Source organism: Scardinius erythrophthalmus, assembly GCF_964197995.2.
Source record: "Scardinius erythrophthalmus genome assembly, chromosome: 2".
Lineage (NCBI taxonomy): Eukaryota > Metazoa > Chordata > Actinopteri > Cypriniformes > Leuciscidae > Scardinius > Scardinius erythrophthalmus.
This window is the reverse complement of record NC_138222.1, coordinates 44,612,035-44,640,004: the sequence shown is the minus strand read 5'-3', so window position 1 is coordinate 44,640,004 and position 27,970 is coordinate 44,612,035. Positions and strand designations below refer to the sequence as shown.

The window sequence follows — 27,970 nt, the reverse complement described above, 5'->3', positions numbered from 1 at the left end:
TTGGACCCCATTTTATTAATTAAGAGAAACATATTGTGAGTGTGTGTATTTGTACCTGTCCTAGTGTTGGTCCTGGCAGGCTGGGACTCCGGTGATGTGAGGCTCTGTCTCCGGCCGTGCTCGTCCGATGGCGAGGTGGGCAGCGATGAGACGGGAGGGGTCTGAGCTCTACGTGCCGGCAACAGGGTGGTTGTTGGGTAGCTGGAGAACATCTGCCTGCTCAGATATACACATGCAGATCAATTATGACACACAGGTTGAAAGATTCAATGTTCACATACTCTAAAAAAACATCCGTTGGGTGTGTACCTGAGCAGGCTGAGGGGCATCACTCCAGGTGACTCAGAAGCTGGTGCAGTCTCGGCATCTGTAACAGGTGTGGTTGCTGTGGTAACGGGTGTGGTTGCTGTGGTGGTGTCCTCCAGTGAGGAGCTCATGAAGGAGGTGCTGCTGGAAGCCGAGGGGGAGGTGGTGACCGGAGTCTGAAACTGTTGCTCTCCCTCTAACTCCTCACACTCTGTGTCCACTAAAACACACACACATTCACATACTTTATGAAGAGAAGTGTGTGTCCTGGGAAAGAGAGTGCAATCTGTGATCTAAAGATGAGTGCAAAATAAAGGGGTTTTGCAAATATTTTGCTGTTTTATAGGGAAAAAAAGACGAAACCAAAAATTCTCTACCCATTAGACTAAAAATAATGATCAATTCTATTAAATGTTCTAATTCATAGTGCTTACATTTCACTCGCATATGAGAGTGACTTGAGGATTTGAAAACATTGTCCACTAACGGCCTATGGAGTATAATTTCGGAGGCAGCGGAACGCGGAAAATTAGGTATACCTGGGCCTTAACTTCTTTTAAATTATGTGACTTTACAATAATACAAGAATCGTTGTTTGTGCCCATCATGTGTGCATTATGTAGAAATTTCTTAAGCAACAAATAAGCATATTAGAATGATCGCACAATCATGTGACACTGAAGACTAGAGTTATGATGCTGAAAATTCAGCTTTGACATCAAATTGCATTTAAATGAAATTAAAACAGATTTTTTTTTTAAATTGTTAAATTTTAATAATATTTCACAATATTATCATATAAAAGCAGCATTGGTGAACATAAGATTTCAAACTTTTGAAAAGTAGGGTTATTCGAAAACGTTTGAAAAGTAGTTCATCTATGCGGTTTATGTATATCAGATATGTTTTACGTTTTCTGATGTACCTGGTTTGGAACTCTGGCCTTCCTGTTCTTCAAGCAGGCTATTGACCACAAGTTTGTAGATCATAGTCTGCGCCCGCTCCAGGTCTGCCAGCCCAAGCGCCCTTTTGATGGGTGACCTCATAACTGCCCGCTTCACCATGTGTCGCATCAGAAACTGCAGAGCTGATCGTAGCTCTGCCTCCTCCTGACACACGCTGACCCCAGGGCTTGCACAATCCGCATTATGGCCGCTATCAGGCGTCACTTTGGGGATCAGCAGCAGTTCGGCGTATTTACTACAGCTAAGAAGTACACTCAGGGTCTTCATCGCTCCCAGATACAAATACGAGAGCTGTACCGCATGCACCTCCATCTGTGCAGCCGCCTCCTGTGAGCTTCCCCGCGTCACCACCATCTCCTGCAGTCTGCGGCGTCCCTCCGCTGGAGTCTGCTGTGTGGCGTCCTGTGTGTAGGCAGCCAACTCGCTCTCAGAGCGAGAGTTGGGCGGTGCGCGAGCTCGAACCTCGTCTAAGCTGTGAGACACACGCAGGTCTCCCGTCCCTTCTTTTGGTTTGGTGCGCGTCTCGTTCTCACGTTCTTCCTGGGGTTCGTGCCGGTGTCTCCGTTCATGTCGCCGGTTAGAGACGGATTTGGAGCTGTCGTCCTGCAGGCTGGCAAGGGTGGTGAGGTCCAGAAGCAGAGCCGCAGTGAGTCCGCGGAAACGAGAAACGTCAAAGGGAAGTGGCTCTATCGGCTCCAAGTTGTACAACGGCGTGTCACTGGGCGACCAAAAAGTGGGGAAGCTTCAATAAAAAAAGAGTGACAAACCAAACAGAGAGAGAAAAAGAGACAGAGAGAGAGAGTGAGGGAGCAGGGAGGAGGGCCAGGGAACATGCAACATTATGGAACTAATTCAAAGGAAAAACTCAAAGAAATGATTAGGGAGGACGAAAAGTGGAAAAAGAGTCTAGGGATGTGCGAGACTAGTCGAGTTTCAACAATATTGCTGAAACTTACTTGACGACAACAGATCTTATAACAATATCCTAATAACTAGAATACCCTTAAATAATGTATAGTTGCCAGTACAAGTTAAAGTTTTTCTTGCAATTTTGCCACCTCTCATGTGAACAGGTACTTTTCATACAAGCTTAAGCACGGATGTGCAAGCGGTGGCTGTGGTAATGACCAACGATGCTTTGACGTGCTGATTTATGTTAACTAATATTGATTTAAGGAATTCGGTTTTTAAAATTCAGTTTGTTCTTATTGGTCCTACAAAGCCTATTGATTCAGTTGATCTTAATAAATATGTCTACAATTGGCTAACATTGATTAAGTGAATGCTTAAAAGGTTAGTTCACCCAAGAATTCTGTCATTAATTCCTCACCCTCATGTCGCTCCAAACTCCTATCAACATTGATCAGCGAACATATCAGAAGCTCAACCTAACCTGCTTGACGCATGAGAACAAACCTCATTGGTTCTTGCCGAAGCTCAAATGTGCTACGTAACACATGAGAAAGAACCTTATCGGTTCTCGCACATCAAGCAAACATGCTTGAGCTTCCGTTTACCACAACTGATGTGTGCGTTGATGAATGTTTATATCTGAAAAAGCCTACATTAAATCTGTTAGTCATATAAAGCGATCGTGTCTCTTCGGAAAATTTGGACTAAATCTATTACTAAATTCATACTATTAATTCTACTAAAACTCAATTCATATGGTTTGGTTTTACAATCTCTTTATGAACTTTTTTAGGGGCCAAAGTGTCAGGCCATCAACGGAGGAACAGAAAGCTCTCAGATTTCATCAAATATCTTTATTTGTGTTCCGAAGATGAAAAAAAGTCTTATAGGTTTGAAATGACAGAATTTTCATTTTCGAGTGAACTATCTAGGGCTGGGCGATATATCGCATGACATTGTTAGGCGCATCTCGTCAGTAAAGCCGGTTCTTTGATTAGTAGTAAATCGCCATCGCCTGCTTTCAGATGGAGCGGCATTCACTACAAAGAGCCGTAGTTCACTGACAAGCTGAGCCATATCGCATTAATATCGCGGACGCATCGCCTGCGATAATGAATGCGATATGGCTCAGCTTGTCAGTTAACTATTTTTCAACTGCATTCAGTATGGGATTTGACTGTTCATTCGTAAAGTAAGTAGGTCATTTTAAATGGATCGCTAATACAGGCTTCTGGGTGTTTGTTAGACTAGGAGGTTACAAAATGTCCATTTAATCATTCATGAAATTAGTTGTGGCGCACATCCCTTAAAGCAGGGGTGTCCAAACTCAGTCCTGGAGGACCACAAGGTCTTGATTATCTGGTTCAGGTGTGTTTAATTGGGGTTGGAGCTAAACTCTGCAGGACAGTGGCCCTCCAGGAGCAGGATTGGACATCCCTGCCTTAAAGAAACCCAGATAGAACGAAAGAAAAGTTGGAGTCTAGACCTCTGGGGAGCAGGAACAAGGTAAAAGCCTCAATATAATTTCTAGAGATCAATAAACCATGTAAACAGATTGCCATCTCTCACCTGATGGTAATCTCCGCCTCATCCCACTGCACCTTAGCTGATGTGCTCCCCTCCTTCACCACACCCAGTAGAGTGGCGTGTCTCCCCGTCTGCTTGTGCACACACCGTCCCCCCATCCTCAACCCACCATCTACTCCCCCTATCACAGCTAACACCGGCCACACCTGGTGGCACAGCGTCCGCAGGTGCGCCTCCGACAGCTCTGCTGCAGTGTGCCGTCCACTTCTTCCTCTCTCCTCCTCTCGCTCCTCCTCCTTCTCATCCTGCTCCTCTCGGCTCTGTGCCGAGCGGCTCTTGCGCAGTCTGGTGGCCCCTGCTGGAGGAGCTCCTTCTCGCAGACAGCCCCTGATCTGCTGGAGGCGTTGGAGGATGCTATGGTTGATGGTTTGGGTCCAGCGCTCCGAGCGGTGTAAGATCCGGACCAGCTGAGTAGTGGCTTCAGCGAGGACAGTTGCTACAGGGCTACAGATCGGGTCGCCAGGTAACAGGTCACGTGGTGTGCCCCTCATCTGCATGTCACAGATTTTTACCTGCAGGGTAGGGGACCAGTTAAAACGATAGAGAAAAGTGTAGAAATTTGCCAACCAGTCTACATTTTCATTGTTGTCACTGTTATGGTAGTGCCACATCACTTTCTACAGCGCCACAGCAAAAGAAATCAATCATATTTTAGTTCTGAATGTGACTGCAGTCTGAACTGAATATAAGATAAGACAGTGTAGTACAAAATAATGGCAAGAAAACTTTTCTATTAAGCTTTGCAGGCAAAATCAAATATCCAATGTGAACAGTGTTTTGATTTAAAATGACTCAAATTTATCAGAGTTAATATCATTATTTAAAACTAATAAATATATTTTTGTTAATTAAAATAAAACAGAAGTATTACATGAAAAACTTCAAATGAAAATTAGAAATGTTGCCTAAGCAACTAAATGAAATAAGTTGAAGCACTAAAATTATTAACTGGAAATAAACAAAAACTAAAAAGTCACTAAAAATTTACCAAAAGGAATCTGAAAATATAATACATACGTATATATATAATTTGTTTCACTCCAAAATATGCCTGTTAAACTAATAAAAAAAGTTTTTATACTTTACATCACGAATATCATTTCTCTAAGGTGAAGAAATTGAAGCGTAGACAAAAATTATAATGTAGTCTGAACAGTTGAAAATGGTGTCTATCAGTGTTATTTAAAGATTCAGATTGTTTTATTTAGTGCCATGTTAGATTCAAGGCTATTTTCATGGCAAAATTTCAATTACAAAAATACAAATATCATATAAATACATTAAAACCAAACAAACAAAAACAGCAAGTCATATTATACAAGATTTTCTAAATTAACATATAATAAAAAAAATCCAAAACCTTTTCAGGCATAATGTGTCATAAAAAATAAAAAATAAATAAAATCAACATCAGCATCTCTGCATCCTACCTTCTCCCCTGGGTTGCTGCTGTAGAACATGACACAAGGGTAGAGCTCTGTAGCATCGACATCTTCAAAGGCCAGTTTGGGTTCCTGCCACATAAAGCCACATGGTTTAGCAAATAAATACGATTAAAGAGTTAAATAATGAGTGTTATAGCACAGCTATTGACATGAGAGTTGGTAAAATATTTGTCTTCATGAGTGAGCTGCACCGCACCTCTCCATTCTTGCCAAAGGACACAGTCCTCGCCTCCATGTCCAGCACACAGGTGATGTAGTCTCCCTGTGTGTAGCTGGACAGCGTGAGGGTCTGTTCTCCATTATGGTAAAGGTTGCCACTGTATGCGCGGTAGAGCCACATGTCTGCTGTTGTGCGGTGGTTAAAATCATGAACGGGCCAGCGTGAAACACCCACGCACGTTCCCTCGTTTCCCCGATTCTCCTTCACAATATAGAACTGAAAAAAAAAGAAAAAAAAAAAGTGTACTTATACACACATAGCCTTTCCATCACAGGAATTAATTGCCATTTAAAATACACAAAAATAGAAAACAGTTATTTAAAAATCTTACAGATTTGGAGATTTTCTTGTTATCTTTCATATTTTTAAAATAAAGATATAGTTAAAAATAAAATCTTAACCCCAAACTTTCAAACAGTACTGTAAAAGAAAGTGTGTAGAACCTTCCACTGGTAACAGCCAGAGGAAATGCCAGTGGAGGCCAGGCCGTAACCTTTGCCCCCACTGCCATGTGTCAGTCCCTGTCCGCTTTCCACCACACAGCACTGAGCCTTCTCAGGGTCAAAGGTCACTTCCTGGATAGGCAAATTTTCTTCTTCCTCCTCTGTTTCACCCTAAAACAACCAGAAAGGCAATTTAATGGCATCTCAGAAAGGTGAATGTTGAGTATGTGTACATTTTGAAGCAACAAAACCTTGACAAAAACACTTGACTGACTTTATCTCCCTTACCTGTAGTTTAAGTTCCTGCTCTCTTTCTTTTAGCTGGATGGCATGTTTTGCTTGAGCAACAGGTGCCTCCCACATACAGTCCGAGAGCAGCGAGAACAACCTCTCCACCACCTACCACACAAAGTCAAATTAATTTAGCTCTGCTACACATATTACTTTTTTTTTTTTAACACAATTCAGACTCTGTGGAGTCAGACCTGGGTCATCTGATGGTCCTCCACACTGCTCTCACAGGCAGGAAGTACAGCTTCCAGAACATGAAGGGCTAACAGCCGTGTCCTCAAATTACCAACCAATGGAATGCCTGAAAAACACACAAATTCAACTAATCTAACAACTAACACATAAACAAGATGATGTTGATGATGATCGAAGACAAAGATGATGAACGGGTCACTGCTGTATTACCTGAACAGCATTTCTGAGCAGCAATGTTGAGAAGGACTTCAGTCCATTTAGGAGATGCCATCTTGGACTGGATCGCTTTGGAAGAGACGACGCGCCGTAGAAACACCAAGAAGTCTCCAAGGTGCAGCTCTGCGGTGTGTGTCTTGCGTAACAATGCTACACCAAAACAAAAGCAATTAATAAAACCACAAAATCAATTGACTTAGTGAGAATGTGGTTGTTTTGAGCTCTTAAGTGTCCTACCTCGAAAATCTTTTTTCTGAGCATCTGCACAGTCGTCAGTCTTCTCCTGCAGTTCTGTACTTGCACTGAGTGTGCTTCCAGCAGCCTGAGCCAGCAGAGTCTTCAGCTGACTACACAAAAGATCCAACAGGGACTGGACCACCTTAGGACTCAACCTGTCCGCATATGTCCTGATGAAAAGATAGGGGAAAGCAACATTTTGAATGCTGTGAGATTTTGGCACTTTGTTTACATACCAGGTCTGAAGTTCCCTAAAGAACATTCAGGGACTAGCATCATAATTTAAATCATACAGCATTAAAGGTTCAGATTGACTATGAAAAATCTGGTGAGTGAGTGAACTGTTTTGTACCCGGTGCTGATGGCTAGTATCTGTAGCAATCTGGTGCTGGCCACTTTGAGGGCAGTGCTGAGCTGAGAGCCTGCAGGCTTGTGCAGGAGTTGCAGTGTCTGTCCAAGCAGGGTTTCCGTTCCACAAAGCTGTGAGAGAACGTCCAAAAGGCCACTGGAGATGGCTAATGATACATCGACAGGCTGGTATCGCACGCTTAAAGCGAAGACTGTCACCAAAAGCAGCCTCTGCTGGGCCTCTGGAAACACACACAGCATTGTGAATATATGTTCAGTATAATAAAATATGCCACATGCAATTACTATAGTGTATACATTACCTATGTGGTGCTTGTTAGCTTGCAGGGCTCTCTCTAATGTGACTGACAGCTGCTGATATATCTTATGCACAGCTGTCTGAATGTCCATCTGTAAACTTTTCTTGGCTGCTCTGACTCCATCCTACAAGGAAAAACAAAGAACATGCAGATAATAGCATAAACGATAACATACCTTTTTTAGCATGTTATGAGAACTTCCATGCCCAGTTTATAGGACTAAATGTGTTAAAGCAAGAAGACCAAACTGCTCAAATCCATTCTGATCTTCTCTTTTTTTTCTCAATAAGGCCTTATGCTTACATACCCCAGTCTAAATTAGCTCATATTAAGCCAGTATGACCTACAAAGAAGCTCAACTATGTTCAGAAACTTAATCTGTTGGTTTTTTTTTTATTCACTGATGAGGGTCATAAAAATATTTTGAACGGTATGCCATACATTAAAAAAATGTTTTACCAGTACCTGTAAATCTCAAACAAGTCAAAGTTTAGATCCATGTCACAGTTACCTGGTAATGGTGTAGTTGGACATTCTCCCCCTTTGGCCCCCCATTACACACGGCACCCAGGCCGAAACATCCCGACAGGAACTGCAGTCTGACTGATGTTAGCAGAGAGGCAGAGTGAAAACTGAGGCTTGTGCGTCCAGCTCCACCTCCAGAGCCTGCTTGACTGCTTTTCTCCTCCATCCCAGAAATCAACACCACAATCTGATGAAGGGCCTCCAGACGCAACTATAGAAACAAAAAATAAACATAAAAGCATAAGATGTGTAGGTGGAAGGCATCGTAGTAACAAAGACAAATAAAAATGCTGAATGCACGTACCTCTGCTCGGCTCTGCTGCTGCTCCATGGCTATAATAATGGCCTGTGGGCTGGTGGACACACTCTCTTCTGGTTCCTTAAACGCAGGAGCATTCCCAACATCTCCACTGATGAAGTTCACAATGTTCTCGATGAGTGCATGGAGCCTGAGTGATTGGCTCAGATCGATGTCTGACTCCTCGTAGGACTGCGGAGAGCTGTACAAACACTCACGGGCTGAGCGTCCCCCAAACCAATCAGCAGAAGAGTCAGGAGAACTGTAGAGAAAACCTTAAAAACACAACACAAAATCTGTTGAACAAATTTATAAAAATGGGCAAATAAGTATAATTTAAATACATGTATATTTACATTTAATTTTTATATACTAATTTAAATGTGTATAATCTATATTTAAATAATAGTTGTTTTTCTGTACATTTTCAGTAAATTGTAATTCAAATTATTTAAAAAATTATTCAGTAAAAGGATCGATATGATACTTTCAACAGAAAACATTGAGTTTCAAATTCTCAAAACATTCCACAAGTCATCATCCTTTTTTCACATTTCAGTCCTGATTGTAAGAGAAAATCTGGGGAAAGTATTATATGGTAAAATCTGCTTATTGGATCTAATAAGCCATTTATTAGAAGCCAATAGCGTCATAAATTCCCAGGCATAGACGCAACAGTCGACCAAAAAGATGTGTCCCAGGTGCGGTTGACTGTATAATAAAAAATGCCAATTAATGTCTAATTTATTTAGCTATGACTGTTAACACATACAGAAAGTATAAAGTTCTGAGGAATTTTTCTGTGCTTTTTTATTGTGTGAAATTACTATTAAATTTGTGTGGCATGTCTTGAATTTTGGAAGAACATGAAGATGCTTTAAATGTATGGACTCATTTAGTCAAGTAGAAGAAAACAGACTGACGCAGAGCTGTCAGAGACATTACATGAGTACACAGATAGACTTTAGCACAAATATACAGACACCAATACAGTGTGTGCCACCACTAGAGGGTCAAAGTGTTGGGGGAGGGGCTGTTACCTCTTTTTTTAGGAGTAAAAGCTAAATCCAGATCCACATTCCTCCTTGCATTCTGAAAACGGTCACACCGACAGGTTACATAACTGCAATTATAAAGCAAGAAAAGCAGATAAGGCAGTGTGCATGTGTTACAGATCTCACCAGTGAGTATCCCTCCTCATCAGACTCTGGCTGGGAGAGATCTGACTCACTCCTGGATTTTGTGAGTCTATAGCAGGGACTGCTCTGGATAGACCGACTCTCTGCTGACAAGCTCTCGCTCCTAAACACAAAATAAAAATGGGAAATAAATGTTACATTTCCTGTGAGTGGGCATAACACATAATCATGTCAATAAAAATGTGACCTAAATTTCATATTAATACCACTAATGAACAATGTTTTACGATTATTGAAATGATAGGTAAATGCTGCTTTTAAGCTAATTGCAATTGGGTCAGCTTATAAAGGTGCTTCAAAAGTAGGACAGCACACAAGGTCTCTTGCAACTGGATAATATGAAATCTTAAAAAGTAGGTCAGGCATTCCTGGACCGCACGAGAGCGCTGGAGAGGTAAACGAGTTCAGTGAGCCATTCAGACTCCAAGGATAAGGGTTACATATGAAAGTTAAGGCACGCTTACGCTTGTTTAACTTGTACTTGTACTTTATAACGATGACGTCACTCACCTCGGAATAAACCCGCCTCCGTCCTGGTTGACCCCACCTGTCAGGGGTTGTTGATTGCTGAGTTGAGCGAGCGGCGTGCTGACGGCCAGCAGGAGCATTGCACAGCGGTGGATGACGGCATTGCATGCGGTGGTGTAAAGATCCTGTCCCTCCTGAGCAGTTGTGCTGCTCCTGCGCTCGGGACCGGGCTGAGCCGGCTCTTCCTGGACGCTCATGCTTCCGGTTCGATCTCGGTCCCTTCCTCGCGCTGCCTCCCGTGCTGATAGGAAACATTGAAAGATTTCTGCGTCCGCCAAGACATAAGACACAGAGCGGCCGGGTTAGGGAAGCAGCCAAGAAGCATGAGGCTATTAAAAAAGGGCCTATGGCTGTGTCAAGGCCACAATGTCATGTGTAACAAATGTGTAACAAACAACCATGGATAACAACTTTGGGGGTTTTATTAGTATACATTACTGTTCAAAAGTGTAAGGGTAAGATAATTAAATTGATCTAAAGTGAAAGTAAAGGCTTTTACATTGTTACAACTTTTTATTTTTATTTTAAATAACATGGTTTTTTTTACTATTTTCAAAAAAAATTATAATAAGAAATGTTTCTTGAGCATCAAATCATCAAGACTGGAATAATGATGCTGAAAATTCAGGTTTGCCTTCACAGGAATACATTACATTTTAAAATGTAATCAAATAGAAAACAATTATTTTCACATATTTAATCATATTTCACAATATTGCCGTTTTTACTGTATTTTTGATCAAATAAATGCAGCCTTGGTGAGCAAAAGAGACTTTTTTCAAAAAAACATAGCAACACTAAACTTTTGAACAATAGTGTATATTGTGTGGTCTATTCTAATACAGTGCAATTTACACTGTCAATCCAATTACTAAATATATCTTTAAAGTAATAGAGTAATACATTTAAATGTTATTATTTATTCACCCTCATGTCATTCAAAACCTGTATGCTGTTAATCTTTGAAGGAGGAGGTCATCTGTGAATAATAAACTTAAATTTTGGTCTGTTCCTATCAATCCATAGTTGTGTAAAAAAAAATCTGTTTATTCCACTTAAAATAGCGGCATATGGTTCAGGAATGATAAGAGGGTAAATAAACAATTACAGAACATTTATTTTTAGGTGTAATAACTAAGTTGTCAGGCAGAAAAATGTAAAAGTACATAAAGTGTGTGAAATTGTGAATGTGACACAACTTTGCACCATGCCACACAGCCAACATCAGCAGCACATACACATGCCTTTCAAATGTGTCTGAACTTACTTCCTGCGGTCATGACTTCATGCTCTCTTTCCTCCTCCTCATCTTCCTGCTCCTGGTGTCCTTCCTCCCTTTCCCTCTCTCGGTCTCTCTCCTCCAGTTCAGCCTCCTCATCTATAGTTCGGGTGAAAGAGTGTTCCTGAGGGTCCATCTCCACTGAGTCCACGTTATCAGAGATCTGCACACAGGAGGAGAAATTACCTTACATATAGTGGGATCCAAAAGTCTTCCAAATTTTTTTTTAAACTCTGGAAACAGAAACATTAAATAAATAAATAAACACATTTTATTTTCTTCTTCGTTATTCTTTTATTTTTGTTTTCATAACTTTTTTTTGTTTAAAAGTGTTTAAAAAGAGTCATTTAGACTGCTTTTCCTTAGTGACCCTTCAGTGCACTTCTTCATAATATCTGCTTTTGTGTTCACAGAAGAATGAAAATCATTTTGGGTTTAGAACAACATGAGTTGTGGTTAAGCTGAGTAAATATCCTTTTAAAACAAAGTCTGTTCCAGTTCGCATGCTTGCCGTCATTAAAGCAAAAGGGGTACACGGCAGATGCTAAAAAAGTTTTTAATCAAACTGTTATGCTGGTAATATCATTTGTAATGAAAACATACTCTGCGTTCTCGTGATGATGAGCGGGTCTGGATGAGCTCCATGTTCTTGCAAGCCAAGAGGCGATTCCGCACCTTATACACACTGCGATACACCTCTGCCAACAGTTTACATGGCTGATATCTGCAGGAAGAAAGAAAACGAGAGAGAAATGCTTTAGTAGTGTCCACAGTGTAGCATTCTCCATAGTTATGTAGGATATGATGTCATACCTCCCCTCTCCACATGCCTGTCCCAGCAGCCCTGTGTGTTTCAGCAGGACAGCAAGTACAAAGCGGGATAATGTGTCTAACAGAGCCTCATTCGGCAGTGACGAACTGTCCCAATCTACACAAACACACACACACAAGACTAAAGGAACATGTAACGACATCAAAGATGTTCACTTGCACAAATGCAAGTTGATAACGCTAATGCCAAAAATCAGGATTGTTTTTAACCAATAACTTTCTATAAAATCCAATAACTTCATAGTTAAGAAGCCATAAAGGTCTGGTTTATGACCAGCTGTAACATAACATTAGTTATGGTAACCTCTAGGTAGTAAGTGTGGGAAGATAATGCACCTCATAACAGCAATGTACACTCAAATATGACTTAAATTCAACATTTAGATCCTGACTTCTTACAGAAAAACAAATGTCTTTATATAACTGACAACTGACACAAAGTCCAAATCAGATGCAAGTGTAGTGAGATTTTGGACCAATGAGATTTCAATGTGGGTGGGTCTACCCAACACCACAGAAATAGAAGCCATTACAAGGTTTGCATAGGTTAATGTGTGACTTTTGAGACTATGCAAACACTTACGCAAGTAAGGGTAATCATCAGTGAATCATTTGTAGTAATCTTTCCACAATCCTCAATATATGTTCTGTGTTTGTGTCCTACCCTTGCTGATGGCATAGTCCTGCATGTTTGTCCACAGGCTGTATGTGGGCTCTTTAGTTGATCCGAGGGCCAAATCGACCAGCACACTCATGTCAGCATGCAACTGACAGTCAAACGGTCTTTGTTCCTCATTTCCACACAGAGCCACCTCCAGCAGAGAGCTGATACACGCATCTTAAAAACATATACACACGTTCAACATCAACATGAAATGGCATTCACAACCTTTATAAACTTACATAAGAAGACAAATTTCAAAATAAACCAGGACATTTAATGATAAAAGGTAATTCAATGTGTGTGGGTGTGCATACCAAGCTGGGGTATTTCAGTCTCTAAGCCATTACTAAAAAGTGGTGTTTTGAGCCAGTGGGTAGTGTGCTGTTCCTCTGGTGAGGGTGGGGCTCCCTGAAGCATTCCTCCAAGACAACGTCCCACCAGCAGCGCAACGGTACGCTCCAGATCCACCAACCACACCCAGCACTGCGCCGGTCCTGACACGCACAATGGATCAACTAGATCTGGAGTGCCTACAGGAAAAAAGGAAACATTTTCTCAATATAAGATTTTTGAGTGAAAGAAAAATAGTCCTAATTCAAAACAATATCACAGATTTAAAGCTAAAGAAGTTCAACACAAATGAGAGATGAGCGGCTCTTGAGTGATGAGTGGTTCTCAAAATGGGGCCAGGGCCTAACAGGGGGCCTCAGCTAACTCCCAAGGGGCACAGAAGACAGTTTAAAATTATTTAAATGTACATCCATACACATACATAAATATTTATATGTGTATATTATATATATATATATATATATATATATATATATATTACATAAACATACATATACATACATATATATATATATACATAAATAATTTAGCCATCTATCTATCTATTCTATCTATTTATGTATAGTAACAATGTATGCTATAATTAAAAATAGTTCATTAAAATGTTAACATGACGTACACCATAATTTAAACAAAATTATCTATGTATCATATCTGTACATATACACACATTTAATATCTACAGGTTTTAATCTATCTATTTATTAAAATCTTTAAAGTGTTTTGGACAAGTGGAGATTAGTGATAGACAGTTGATGAATCGATCCATGTGCGATTTAAACCTACAACCAGCTATCACTTTGAACTAGAAAGTTCTAGATAGATAGAACTAGAAAGAAAATTGTTTGCCACCACACAATGCACACATTGATTCTTGCCAACAAGACAGTGCTGCATTACTACCGATCTGAAGATCTGACCAAAAGTTTAATGTGACAGTCTGACCATGTAGTGGCCACTGCAGCTCCTGTTCCTCAAGGAGTGTGGCGGCAGGCAGGAGTCTGTTGAGACGGTCCAGCGGGGGAAGCAGGTCTAAGAGGTAGCTGAGCAGTGGCCGTGCCACCCAAACAGGCAACAACAGCAAGGATGTCACAATCTGACACAGCATACTGCCCGCTGCAGACATGTAGATCACATCTACCAAGTACAAACACAGGCAAAATTAGCAGGTCCGTTTGCATATAGTTATGAATGAGTTGAATGAGACAAAAACGTGTGTATATTGATATACCTCTTAGCTTCTCACGCACACTGCCGTTTCCAGAGCTTTCTCTCAGAAGAGTTGCAGAGCGATTATAGATATCTGTGGCGTGAGGTAATAATAACTGCAGATGTTTATGGAGGAGCGCAACACTACTGGAGCCCTGAAAAAACACAGATGATTTACATACTGAAGGAAATCATACTCCTCTGACCAAAAAAAATACATGGCCTTTTTGAGATTCTAATCTCTCTCCCTCTAATTTTTGTTTGTTCATGATATGTGTTTAGTTGTGCAAGTACCTCTGTAACACAGTTGATATGGCAATAGGCCAGTAGTTGCTTCTGTAAAGAGCAGAGCAGTTCATGGAGGTGAGCTGGTTGGCTGCTATCAGATGAAGATGTTCCCTGCAAGATCTTATCACTGTTCTTCTCCAGCTCTCCAAACGCCTGGTCCTATGAGGTTAAAACACACACACACACAAAAACAGGGTGTTGTTGAAAATCGTAGGAAAGAGCAGTTGGACCACAGTTGAGAAGATGATCATCAGTGAATATGAAAAGGTTACACTGCAAGTGTAATACACAGATACAATACTGACACACATCCAATTTATCTTCTTGAATCTGTTTACATTCATTTAGGACAGTGTTTACCCAGTCAAGATGCACTAGGCTGACAAGAGTACTAGTTGAATTTCATCAAATATAATTAACAATTTTTTGCATGTCCCTGTTCTCAAAAATATCATAACGGGTTGACAATAACCACAGCAAAATATTATATATATCTATATATCTATATATCTATATATATATATATATATATATATATATATATATATATATACACATACACATACACATATACATATATATATATATATTTTTTTTTTTTTTTTTTTTTACTTTTTTTCAAATATGGGTTCATCAGTATACAAATATGAAATACAGTGCTATGCATAAGTTTAGACACCCATACTAAAGTTGACTAAAAAGAGGAATAAAAAAATCATCTTTTGGAAACTGAACTTAATGCCTTAATTTAAAAAATTAGGAAAAATCCAACCTTTAAGGACACCAATTTTCTTTGTGAATGAATAATGTATCAAAATCTGCCTGCCTCTATGGGAATTTAACATAGGGGTGTCCAAACTTATGCACCCTGTATTTTAAGGAAGAACATTTATTTATTTACGATACATTATTCATTCACAAAGAAAATTGGTATCCTTAAAGGTTGGATTTTTCCTAATTTTTTAAATTAAGGCATTAAGTTCAATTTCCAAAAGATGATTTTTTATTCCTCTTTTTAGTCAACTTTAGCATGGGTGTCTAAACTTATGCATAGCACTGTATGTACTGCAAAATAAAGGCAAGGAAACAAACAGCAGTTCTTTGTAGGTTGCATTCAAAAACAGGGAAATGTATTGATTCAGGAACAAATGACTTACAGTATGAGTTGGTTCATTTAATGAATCATTAAAAAAAAGACTAAAAATAATTGCTGATTTGAATTAGTCTGGTGAATCCTTTACTGTATGAACTCACTGAATCCAAGAGAGTGGTCACTGAATCAACATCTCAATCACTTTCTGAACTTCATTATTAATTTCAGTGATGCCGGTCTCAAAATGAAGCAAGTTTTGCGTACTAAAAGCTTGTTAAACATAATGGCCCTCATTTATCAATCTTGCGTAGAAACGGGCGTAAATTATGGCGTAAGATTATGCTTACACTCTTCTCATCGCCTGATTTATGAAGCTGTGCGTACCTTTGAAATTCTGGTGTACACAATACCTGCCCTTGATAAATGCCGCGGCTGAAATCGATCGTCATTAGAATAACACGCCCCTATATATTCAAGTCTCCGCTCCCCCCACGCCCTCATTTTACGCCATGGACACACGGAAGACGGCAAATTAAAGAGAAACTTCTTTGAGAAAGAGAAAGCGAAACCAGGGAAGTGGAAAGAAACAAAATTGATTTCTAGATTTTTATTATTAATGACGCTTATTGTTATTTAGAAGAAGAATGTCGTTATTATTATTTGTATTATTATTATTATTTAAAAGAAGAAGAATGGCATTTTTATTATTTTGTCAGTCTGAATTATTTTTTTGGTCATTGAAAGCCTTTCATTACTAAACCCAATCCGTGCATACCTGCCGGGCCTAACCCTGGCCTAACCATCGTTTCAAAGAATAGTACAACGGCGAGCGCGTCGAGTATAAACGCCTCGTCCGTTTGGGGAGGTGCGCGCGCAGTCTGCGGAGACTCGCGCTGCGGAGCCAGGCGAAAGTATAAACAAGGCTCGAAACGTCAGGTAAAGCGCACAGGCTCGCAACTTAAGGAATACATATGCCTACAATTCAAGTGCTTTGGTAAAGTCACACAAATTAAACATTGAAGTCCATGTTGCACAAAAATAAACACTGAAGTTTATAATTACTATGTTGTTGTTTTTTTACAGTGGGTCATATTATATTATATCTTTTAGTTTGTCAGTGCGTTTTGTGGTGTTAGGAATTGTTTTTTTTGCGCATTCCCGCACTCAAAACGTGCGTACACCACCTCCTGAGCTGGCGTAGGATTTGAGCGTGCCGTACGCCAACGTCCATATTGATAAATCTCAAAGTCAACGTGGTTTTGGGTGTACGCTGGAAATTTGGTGTACGCACTTTTGATAAATGAGGGCCAATGTCACCATTATTACCTGCAAATTGTTCCAATAACAACATGCATTTATAGACACACATTTGAGATATTTTTTAATGAATGATAATTTAATATAAACGTGAAAATCAAGACCAGAGCTAAAATATATGCTAAAGACTGACCGTGTAAAATCCCAGGTTCCTGAGTAAAGTTTTCATGAGGATCTCTGCCAAGTGTGTGTCAGGATGTGTATCAGAGTGAGTGCCAGGCACAGAGTCAGAGGGTGGAGCGGAAGGCTCAGAAGTATCTGGAGGACAGCTGTAACCCAGCAGAGATGCCACATGGGTGTGATCCTGCAGACTAGTGAGTATTATGTCCAGCTGCATCCTCTGAGACAGAGAAAGCACACACATTCTTAGGAGCATGACTAACAGATGCTTCTTTAAAGTTAAGCAACTTAAACTGCATTTTATTTTCATACAGGCACACACATGTACCTGTCCTTTTGAGAGGCTCTCCCAGCGGTCTGGTCCTTGAGGAAGGAGCGAGTGCAGTAGCTCCATTCTCTCTCTCAGAGGAGGCAGCAGCATTGTGGCTCCCACGGAGAGAGTCTCAATGACAGCCTACAAAACGCAACTTATTTTCACTGATCAGAGAAAAACACAGGCCATAGTAAACCACCACAGCAACAAATATGTGGCAAAACACATGTATACACAGACCTCCTGGATTTCATCAGGTACTGACGCATCCATAAGTCTGAAAAGCAGATTGCGGAGTGGCCTCGCTTGCCGTCCCAAGATACTGGTGGCCACGCCCCCCGCCAGCGCTAGAGCCAAGTGGTTGGACAAGAGCCGTAGACATAGTTTCAAGAAGTTATGATGTTCCCTGTTGGCCCAAAACAAATTTGTGCAAGAAGACACACTCTCAATATTTAATAACCTTCAGGATGGTTTAGAAAATCAATTGAAACTTGATCTCAACTAAAATCACATTAGCAGCAGTAATCTTCCAGTGATATTAATGCACTTAAAAACAAAGCAGGCTCCACTAGTCTATGGTGGTGGCAAAATACACACTTGGAAGATGGGAAAGGCAGTGGTGGGATCTCGTTGTTGATGCCGTCACAGTATCGCTCCAGAAACGAGCGGAGGTGAGAGAAAGTGCTTTCTTCCAGGTCCACACAGTACGGCCTATGCCAGGCCACCACCTGCCTGTATATACACATAAGATTATTAGCACAGATATAGGAATGTTGAAAAGTGAGTTAGAAGAAAGAAGAAAAACAGAACATGACAAAAAGGCTTCAACAAACTAAGACTTAAAAGGCATAAATGCATTTGAAATATATTGTGTCTTCACATACAAGGCACAACAAATGCATTTCTTTTTTAACAGAAGGTTATGAAAGGAGTCAACGGGTTTGCTAACCTGTCTCTCGGGAGGGCAGTCCATGCCAGGCTGTGGGATGTGCCAGCAGAGATCTGCTGAATAGCCACTCCATCTAAACCAATCACCTTCTTGGGTTTGGTGATGGGACCGGTGGAATTCCCTTGACCGCACTGACCCATGGAGTTATTCCCCCAGGCATACACTTCATTGTCTTTATCAAAAACATGCACAGAAAAAAATGTATTATCTGACCATTTTTCCTAATACATGTGAATTGCACATGTTCTGTTCAAGTACACAGCATCAAATTGTCTGTGACATCATGTGTGAGGCCCCACGCTTCACCTTATCTGAGTCTGTGTCAGCACATACCCTTCTGCTACTAATCTGACCCCCCCTCCCCTCCCCCTCCCCCTCCACTATCTCAAACTACAGTTCACACAACCCAGGACAGCTCTAAAAAAGAAGACTCACAAAACCAACAGCACCTAATCACCAGCCACTGATTACCGAGCTTACAATACACTGAAAGTGAAAAGAATATTTGAAGAGGATCACAAACCTAACAAAACTCTAATGATAATTTACTGTAATTGCAAGTTATATATACACACACACACACACACACACAACTTAAAAATTAGTAAAAACATTTTTTTTAAAATAATATAAAGTACATCAAAATAAATAGGATATAGTGATAGTGTGCCATCACAACCTACTGAAAACTACTAAACATTTATTAAATATTTAAAATTGGGAATAAAAATAAATAAGACCAAATATGTTGCAAAATCTCTGTTGCGCAAAGGCTCTCTTTCCATCATCTTGGCTCAAGCTAAACTAAACATACCACAGCCTAGTGGGGAATGAGTTTAGGGAGGGGGCGAAAAGCACACCGTTGTAGGGGTGCACTGGGTTTATAACAATAAAATATAAACAAAACAAGCGAATCATTGTGAAACAGAATGTGGTGCAACAATCGTATTATCTTGATTATCTTTTTTTCATAATTGTAGGGTTGCTGCACATTTTAAATCAAACCAGTTTTATGATGCAAAACTTGTAAAAGAAGAAGCCTTTTTTGGAGTTTTGTTTGTCGTCTTTTGAGATTCAACCACCTTCCCATAGTACCGAATGTCTTGCGGTATAAATTGCACTTTGCTACATTGCTGTCCGTAGCTGTTGCCAAACATCTCTGAAACCTTCGAGCCATTGAGTGTTACATTTTGGCTTCCCCTTTTCGCTCGAATTTGCCCGCTGTCTTTTCCCAAGCAACTCCCCTCCCCCACTCATCTCTGGTGAAGCCTGCACTGTCACTTACATAAAAAAGATGTACATAACAGTCAAGCTCCAACCTGGGTACTACCAAAGACTTGGTGTTACACCTCCTAAAAGCCTATATTTCTCGATCAGATTTAAGACCTAATGCCTAGCAGAAAAAAAAACAAATAATAAAGACTAATTTCAGACTTTTAAGACTTTTTAATGCCCTGCGGGAACGCTGATTGAAAATAAAAGTAAATTAATTGTCCAGCCCTATATGGAAACATCTCGTTCTCTTTAGGAATGTTGTTGCACTATCAACCACTTAAGCATACCAGATAGGGCCATTTCAATCCAATGGGTTTGCAGTGATCCCTTACCGTGTGATAAAGCAAGGCAGTGGCTGTCTCCAATGGAGATGTCTACAACTCTGGTTGTGGCAAGTTCCTCGATCAGCTTTGGCCTTAGAGCTGTGGCCTCAGATGAACCGCAGCCAAGACACGCACCACAGCCCCAAGCATATACCTGCACATTACATATACATAATAACTGGTGTTTTTATAATGAACATCCACTGCATTAGAGTCAATACAGTCAACATGAACTCAAATTGTGCCATTCATTTGTGGCTTAGTGATGAGTCATACCTGACCAGTAGAGGTGAGAGCCAGAGATGACTGGCTGCCAGCACATACTTTGCGTATGAACATTCCCTGGAGCGCCTCTACCACCTTGGGTTTATACACACGATTGGTGTCACCATGACCCAGTTTACCTGCAGATAAATGCCAGAAAGTTCACACAGAGTATAATAATTATATGTTGACTAAGAATTCAAGAATAAGATTGTCTCAAACAGAACAAGTGGCTGCAGAACAACAGCAGAACAAGTGGCACAGGCCAACCCAACTTACCATTGTCTCCGCCTCCAAAGGACCAGACTGTACGTCCATCTTTAGACAGCGCAATAGTGTGGGAGCTTCCACAGGACACCTCACCTACATTACTGATGTCTTTAACTAGCGTGGGAATGTTCCTACTGTTACTGTCACCATGACCTACAAGTGTAGACAAATGTAGTCAATGATACAAGCATACATTTAATTTATTTTCCTGCATTTATTTGACCAAAATACAGTAAAAACAGTAATATTGTAAAATAATGTTACAATTCTAAATAACTTTTCTATTTATAATATGTTAAAATGTAATTTATTCCTGTCATGGTAAAGCTGAATTTTCAGCATCATTACTCCAGTCTTCAGTGTAACATGATCTATTGATCATTCTAATATGCTTATTTACAGCTCAAGAAACATTTCTTATTTTTATCAATGTTGAAAATAGTTTCTGTGCAAACTGTTTTTTAATATGTATAATAAATATTTATATACCTAATCTGCCAAAATCGCCCTCTCCCCAGGTATAGAGTTCTCCATCCTCACTGACTGCAGCACTGTGTCTATAGCCTGCTGAAACACAAACCACCACCTACAAACAAACACACACACACACACACACACACAGAGAAAACATAAATCATTTAAACACACAGGTCCATTTAGAGTGCCCAAATAGCTCAAGTGATGCATAACTGCATGAATTCAGTACCTTTCCTTGTAGAGGGCCCTGTATTAGTTTGGGGTATTTCTGGGTAGAGCTGTTGCCATGACCCAGTTTGCCATAGTCTCCATCACCCCAGCTGAACACCTCCCCCTCAACGGTGAAGGCTAACGTGTGGCCGTCTGAGCCTTTGGATGATGATACTTTCTTAATGGCACGGTGAGGTTCAAATGTCAGCTTTTTAAGAGTGGACTGGTTGTTTGAGTCGCCCAGTCCCAGGCGGCCATAGCTGCCCTTCCCACACGCTCGGACTGAACCATCAGAGGAGATGACGAATGTGCAGTACTGGCCAGCTTCAATCTAAAAGACAGGAGATGTGGTCATCAAATATCCACTGTGGGCAAAAATGAGGATGCTAACACAGTATGAATAGTTAATATGAAGATGCTTACTACCGTTTGTGCATCACTGAAGCTGGGAGCTAGTTTGGGCTGGAGGATTTTCTCTTGAGTGCCCTCTACAAGCTGGTGGCTGCTGTTGCTGCCCCACACATAGACCTCACAGGTCTCAGATACCATGGTCGCCTCACCTGCCTGGATGCTGTCTGGACTCGCACAAGTTCTTGAGTAGTCTGAAGCCATGCGACACACCTATAACATCGGGAAACGATTTGAAACAAAACGAGAGTGACAAACACACTGCTTTTAGAAATAATTGGCATGATATAAATTACTAACATTCTATTTTGAGATACAGCAGGACAGATTTGTTGTGCAGCATGTTATAGATTGCAGCTTAAAGCAGCAGAAACTCTCTTTTAATTGCGCACTAAGGCAGTTGAAACTGAATTTTTGGGTGACAAAATATGAGAGCAAATCACTCACAGCAATAATGATATCATGGACAGGTACAAGGAATATATATATATGTGGGTTTCTTTTAAAAGTCTGCACTGAATAATTAACATATGCATTCATACATTAATAATTATTTAATGTGTTTGACAGAGAAGCAGACCTATAATGAGAATTATGGCAATGTTTGGTTGAAAATTACAAATATTGTAAATATTTGCCAATGTAAATATTACAGCTGAAGTTGCCCTGCCAAGAGCAGTGAGTGGTTTCTCTTTTTCTTATCAGTGTTGTTATTTGATTTATATTACTTAATTACCACGTTTGGTATGTCAATATAACCTAAAGGACTCTGTAATTATTAATAGCCATTTACTTTAGTTTTCGTTCGTTTTTGTACTTTGTGAAGTACTTTATGAGGTCAAGGAGCATGTTGTGCATGCTCTCTTCATTGATGCACCAAGATTTAACAAGTAAAAATCATTGTCATGCTTAAGGTGATGTTTAGTCCAATCCGCAAATAAGTTTGGCTTAGGGGGCGTCATAAAATCTGAAATCAATAGTATATAAAAAAGGGCAGATTTAGCTGCAAACATTTATGTTAAAATGATCCCACAAGTCCCCATTTATATATTATTGTTTCGTTGCTAAATTTATTTAAATGTATTTTGGTCCACATTTCCATGTATTGTTATGGCAGCACATTGAGCATTGGCAGCAGCTGCTACCTTTTAAGGATGAGAAAATTAACAGAAAACAACAAAGACTCTTTTGTGTTGATGAATTACATCACCAAACATTACAACCATTTCACTCTATTCTAGGTCATAAACAATTGCTTATTTGGACTTTTGAGAACTTGAAATAAACTGAGTGTGTAAAGTCCTTATGAAAGACGTCATACATTCCCAACAGAATAAGAGTGATAACATTCAAATAGTTTTGTTTTCTTAACCCTATAAAGCCTATAATGTATAAATTATCAACATAATAAGAATCAACATAAAAGTAACCTAACTATGTTGTTAATAATATTTCAAGATGAACCATGAAGCAAGGTTAGGTAAGGTCAACTTGATCATCTATACATTATTTTTTAGAAAAATGTTCAAATGTGAGTATCAAATATGATACATTAATCTCATTTAAGGAATGTTTATTTGTGCATCTCACAATCATCACTGTATTGTATAAATTGCTATTTTTGCTCAGTTTAGGCTACAGAATAAAACTGGGTATTTTTTCCTCCTTGAGTATGAGCTCCATATTCTCCATAAAGACTAAAGAGTCATAAAGCCTGATGTATCAAATATGATACTCAATTAAAAATAACATAGGCTATGCAGTTTTTTGAAAAAACATTTTGCCTAAAGGTTCAATAAACTTCTATTTCGAAATATGTGATTTCTCTATTTTCTGACTTTTATTTCATATGTCTTTACATGGTTAAAAGACTATATCAAAATACCCACACTGTAATAACATTATTATTTCAGTGAGTAATTCATATAAAAAATAAAAGCTCAAATGGCATGGCCTCTTCTTATCTATACTACAAATATACATAAATATATTAATGGGTATGTTACCTCCTCAAACAAACAGAGCGCAGCCTCATATAGGGAACAGAGTCCATCAGGCGTGCGTGTTGGTTCCCTCCACTGGCTGCGATCAGCAGATGAACCCTACAACACCAGACATCCAGTCATTTCACAATATCCAAGACTATGAAAAACACTTGTGTAAACAGATTGGTGTTAGTGTATGAGAGTTTTAGTGAGGACGTACCAGTGAACGTCTCATCTGCATCAAAATGTTCATGAAGCAGTCATATCCCATCAGCCCCTCCTGGCTCTGCTCCAGGCTGCTGACACCGGCTGATGCTGCCAGGGCCATTTCAACCCACTCCAGCAGGTAGCGCAATGACCCTCGTTGGGCTGCCAAGCCCAGCAGCAGCTCACATGCCAGCCTCCTCCCCACCACATCAGCCCCGGAGTTCCGCATGGTCACCCCTTTCAGAAACGTGGTGACTTGGGCCAGGCAGTCCAAACCCATTGGAGGAATCTTGCTCTCATTGGCCAAGGAGAGTGGTGGAAGAGAGCCCACCACTTCAATAGCTGTGGTGATGACATCGTTGCAGAGGTTGATCCCTGGACCGGCTGGAGGAAGCGTCCAGCTTTGCCTGAGCAAAGCGAACAGCAAGCTAAGACCCGTTCGCACGCCCATCTCGATGAGGGCGTCTGTACTAGAGCGCGGCCTCTCGTTAACTGCTTGCAAGTCTGCAGAACCCAGAGTATTTTCAGTCGAGTGCTGTTGCTGCTTGACCTTGCCCTTGTCATGGTATTTGTTGGAAAGTGCATAAAAAACCCGCTGCAGGACCAGCAGGCGTTTACGTAGGGCAGTGGCGAAGGGCGAGTCCGAGCACACTGTCTTGGCCAGAGCCAGCTGACTGGCCAGCAGCGCATCAAGATAATGCTCCTGTTCATCGCTGGACAGACACTCTCGCTCAAAGTCCGGCAGCTGAGGGCCCTTCAAACATAGCACCTGCTGAGGGAGAAGAACCACCTCCTTATTGACCAGCAGCTTGCCATACAGCAGAGCGACGCCTTCACGGGTGGAGATGGACTCACTGTCCTCAGCGATCCAGGAGCTGTTGAGATGCTCCAACCATTTTAGTTTTACTGGTGGTATCATCACAGCCATGGTGCCACCTTACACCCTCACCCTCACATCTGAGAGACAAAGAGGTACAGTGACATATGGGACACAGAAACATCAATATTTGATACTGATAAGTCAATAACTATTTTTATGTTATAAATATATTAAAGATTAAGTGGGCAACCACAATTAAGTGGGGAAACGTTCAAAAACCATTCAAAAATCATACTGATCCCAAATGTTTAAATGGTAGTGTACAATATTAACTGATAAAGACAAATTAAAAACAGTCTCTAACATTGGTTCCAAACCAATATTTAAACCTTAACTGTTAAACCTGTTAACCTTAACCTCTAGCTCTATAAGTCTATCTCTCCACATTCTTGTATACCAAGGTCCATAACCAAAGATTAACAATACAAAGTGGTGATGAAATATGCATTCATCCTATAACCAGTTTGATTCTGAGAAATGGACTTAAGAACTAGAAAGTTCATCAATTGTAGATGATGTTTCGGTGACACATACTTGTAATCTTTCTAATGTTCCTAACGATGCCTGGAATACTTCCAGCAAGATGACAGCCTCTGCCATGTATAAATGTAGGTCTTGAGTCAACCCATTGATTATTAACTTATTTATCTAGTCAGCAAACTTTCATAAGCAGGTTGACGTTAGACTTTTTTGGGTCTGATCTTCTTTTAACTATGGTTTGTTGAAAACCTGACCAAAAGTATGACACTAATGAAAGAGACATGCATATCTAATGTATGCATGGTTTACACCCCCCTTTTTTTGGTGCTATATAGACACAGAATTCTGATTATTCTCCACAAGTACCTGGGGAAATATAAGGAACCTGGGTGTATATTCCAATCTGATCTACCCTTCAGCTTGTCATAAGGATAAAACAGTCTTGCAAGTTCTTACAGCCAGTTATATAATATGACATACCTGACTCTATAAGTTACTGGTTGTCAGCTAAAGCATTAGTAAAACAGCAAAGGAGGTTATTTTAAGCTATTCTTCTGCTCCGAACATTATCATATCTTGCTAATAAGCACTTTGATTGTATGTGAAAATTAGGACGACATTTCCACCCAGCTGTTTGCGTTGCGATTAACGGTGTTGGGCTTTGACAACCTTGTGGTTTGCTTATTCATTCAGCTGGCTAACCCATCTTATCACATAGCTTGCCTTGCATAGTCAGCGTACGTAAAATACATTCTCGAGGAACATCTGTCAACTTAAATTATTATACGACATCTGCAGCATATTGTATATGTATTCGAAAGGAGTGTAACGTTACTTCTATGCTAACGTCTGTGAGTGAAATGGAACTTATAGGCGTTGTTAGCTTGTTAGCATGAGAACAGCTAACAGACCAGTAGAAGCCAACAAGCTAAGCTAATCCACTACACTGAGATGATTCTCTAACGTCACAATTTATGTTGTGGGCCTAGATTGAACTGTCACATTGATAGAGCCTCAAGTAAAATAACCGACTGTCTTGTGAGTATAGAACTGTATAGCACAGGTAAGTTAGCCCTGCACATTAGCCCGGCTGTAGAGCTGCTTGTCGGTGGTTGCCAGGCTGTGATCAACTCCCTCCGCCACTCACTTTACATGAGTCAGCTCAGCTGCTGATATTTCACATTAAAATCATGCACCCAAACAAACATCTGCCCCATGTACAATGCATGCATTTGACACAAATGCTGCTACAAGAGATGCCAATACAGAAGATTAGGCTAAACATAATGTCACATTTGAAATGGTTTGAACCTGTCGGCTGTTATGGTAATAAAGAACTGAAAAGGTGAGGCTGGAGCTTACCATAAACTGCCAAAGGCCTATTCAGTGAATGAACGAAAGTGGCTTTCATGGTGATTAATGATCCCTCGGCACCTGCATGTGACCGTGCATGATAGAAAAGACTCGTAATCGCTGGATTGAGGATCTGGTTAGGCTGAATAATTGAGAGTTGTGAGTGAGCAGAGCAGTGCCCAATCCCTCTCGACTCAGCTACTGTGAAATAAGCAGCAGGCTCAGTGTCCAGTCCCTCCCTATCATTCATTACCCGCTGCACAGAAAAACAACGCTCACAGCCCTGAACGACTATACGCAACCATACCCGTCCTTTAGAATAAATATCTATTAATGTAGGCTATAAACAATATGCTAGTGGTGTTGTCCGTTATTTGAAATGCGCACACCCTCAATGCAAAAATCACACTACGCTACAGTGAACAGTGTTATTTTTGTAGCCTACTATTATTAATATTTTGAATTAGCCTTTATTTGTATATTTTCAGTTTATATTTTATATACTTCATTTAAATGTAAGTTTTGGTATTGTTATTGTCATTTCTATTCGTTTTCTTTTTTATGGTATTTCTAGCTTTAATTATTATTATTATATTTTTTTCAGTTTCAGTAATTGAAGATGGCTGCTTTAACTTGCAATAATTTCCCTTAGTTGTCAAGGCAGCATTTCTAATTTTAGTTGAAGTTAGTCTTCAATAATACTGGCTACATTCAACCGCTAAACCTAAATCGGGTCACTGGATATTTACACATTTTGATCATGAAACCAGTCAAACTTAATATAAAAAAAAAAACATTTTTGTTTTTATCTATTTAAAACGTCACAATAATTTATCATTTCAACTCGATTATTTATTGTAATTGAATAAGAAATTAAGTTTAATTTTTAGTGGGACAACATTGTACAGAATGAATAAAACAAAAATAATGGTTTAAAAAATTGGTGGCTACTGCACACGTACAGATAAACATTGTCCAGAACTATCTGAGTACACACAGCAGTGCGCGTGCAAGCTTCTGCAGTCTAATAAAAGGTGGATGTGGTTGTGTAACAGAAGAATTGGCACACGTCTGTTCTTTAATTGCAACAAAACATTCGATCATCCCTGACCTGTCCAACCTTTATAAGGGACAGCTAAACACCAGTGAGTCACTGCCCTCAGAGTTATCTAACAACAAATACATTATGAGGCCTTTAGATGAAACTAAACCTACTTTTCATGGACTACATGTCTGTGGGTTCCAGATGAAATAAGACGTTAACGCTGCCCCCTGTAGGACTAAAATAATAATGCAAAAACAAGTTTTTTCCGTGCTGCTTTGTGGTATGCTGTATAGAGACTGGGGGCTCGGGGAGTGGAAACCACAAGCGTTGTTGCAGCATAATGT

The 27,970-nt window shown here is 40.1% G+C and overlaps 1 protein-coding gene across 8 annotated transcripts in view; it reads right to left on the bottom strand.

The window, feature by feature from the left end:
* herc1 (HECT and RLD domain containing E3 ubiquitin protein ligase family member 1) overlaps window positions 1-26,777 on the bottom strand; it is a 47,668-nt gene extending 20,891 nt beyond the window's left edge. For 5 of the 8 annotated variants that reach the window (XM_081359215.1, XM_081359219.1, XM_081359218.1 and 2 more), the window contains exons 1-40: window positions 26,591-26,777; window positions 23,882-24,825; window positions 23,683-23,778; window positions 21,692-21,889; window positions 21,288-21,599; window positions 21,071-21,167; window positions 20,591-20,734; window positions 20,324-20,451; window positions 20,057-20,201; window positions 18,450-18,621; window positions 18,098-18,232; window positions 17,741-17,906; window positions 17,516-17,641; window positions 17,201-17,407; window positions 14,664-14,816; window positions 14,392-14,524; window positions 14,106-14,297; window positions 13,124-13,339; window positions 12,810-12,983; window positions 12,128-12,242; window positions 11,918-12,038; window positions 11,303-11,477; window positions 10,018-10,300; window positions 9,490-9,610; window positions 9,349-9,400; window positions 8,315-8,583; window positions 7,997-8,221; window positions 7,489-7,609; window positions 7,170-7,407; window positions 6,818-6,987; window positions 6,575-6,730; window positions 6,364-6,470; window positions 6,167-6,277; window positions 5,879-6,049; window positions 5,412-5,651; window positions 5,201-5,284; window positions 3,753-4,282; window positions 1,232-2,013; window positions 310-526; window positions 56-216 (exon numbers count right to left, since the gene is read on the bottom strand). In XM_081359215.1, the coding sequence (XP_081215341.1) occupies window positions 56-216; window positions 310-526; window positions 1,232-2,013; window positions 3,753-4,282; window positions 5,201-5,284; window positions 5,412-5,651; window positions 5,879-6,049; window positions 6,167-6,277; window positions 6,364-6,470; window positions 6,575-6,730; window positions 6,818-6,987; window positions 7,170-7,407; window positions 7,489-7,609; window positions 7,997-8,221; window positions 8,315-8,583; window positions 9,349-9,400; window positions 9,490-9,610; window positions 10,018-10,300; window positions 11,303-11,477; window positions 11,918-12,038; window positions 12,128-12,242; window positions 12,810-12,983; window positions 13,124-13,339; window positions 14,106-14,297; window positions 14,392-14,524; window positions 14,664-14,816; window positions 17,201-17,407; window positions 17,516-17,641; window positions 17,741-17,906; window positions 18,098-18,232; window positions 18,450-18,621; window positions 20,057-20,201; window positions 20,324-20,451; window positions 20,591-20,734; window positions 21,071-21,167; window positions 21,288-21,599; window positions 21,692-21,889; window positions 23,683-23,778; window positions 23,882-24,796 (8,158 nt within the window). In that variant the 5' untranslated portion in view covers window positions 24,797-24,825; window positions 26,591-26,777. The remainder of the gene's footprint in view (window positions 1-55; window positions 217-309; window positions 527-1,231; window positions 2,014-3,752; window positions 4,283-5,200; window positions 5,285-5,411; window positions 5,652-5,878; window positions 6,050-6,166; window positions 6,278-6,363; window positions 6,471-6,574; window positions 6,731-6,817; window positions 6,988-7,169; window positions 7,408-7,488; window positions 7,610-7,996; window positions 8,222-8,314; window positions 8,584-9,348; window positions 9,401-9,489; window positions 9,611-10,017; window positions 10,301-11,302; window positions 11,478-11,917; window positions 12,039-12,127; window positions 12,243-12,809; window positions 12,984-13,123; window positions 13,340-14,105; window positions 14,298-14,391; window positions 14,525-14,663; window positions 14,817-17,200; window positions 17,408-17,515; window positions 17,642-17,740; window positions 17,907-18,097; window positions 18,233-18,449; window positions 18,622-20,056; window positions 20,202-20,323; window positions 20,452-20,590; window positions 20,735-21,070; window positions 21,168-21,287; window positions 21,600-21,691; window positions 21,890-23,682; window positions 23,779-23,881; window positions 24,826-26,590) is intronic. The other 3 variants (XM_081359217.1, XM_081359221.1, XM_081359222.1) reach the window with 2 other exon arrangements.
* Between the last annotated feature and the right edge of the window lie 1,193 nt (window positions 26,778-27,970).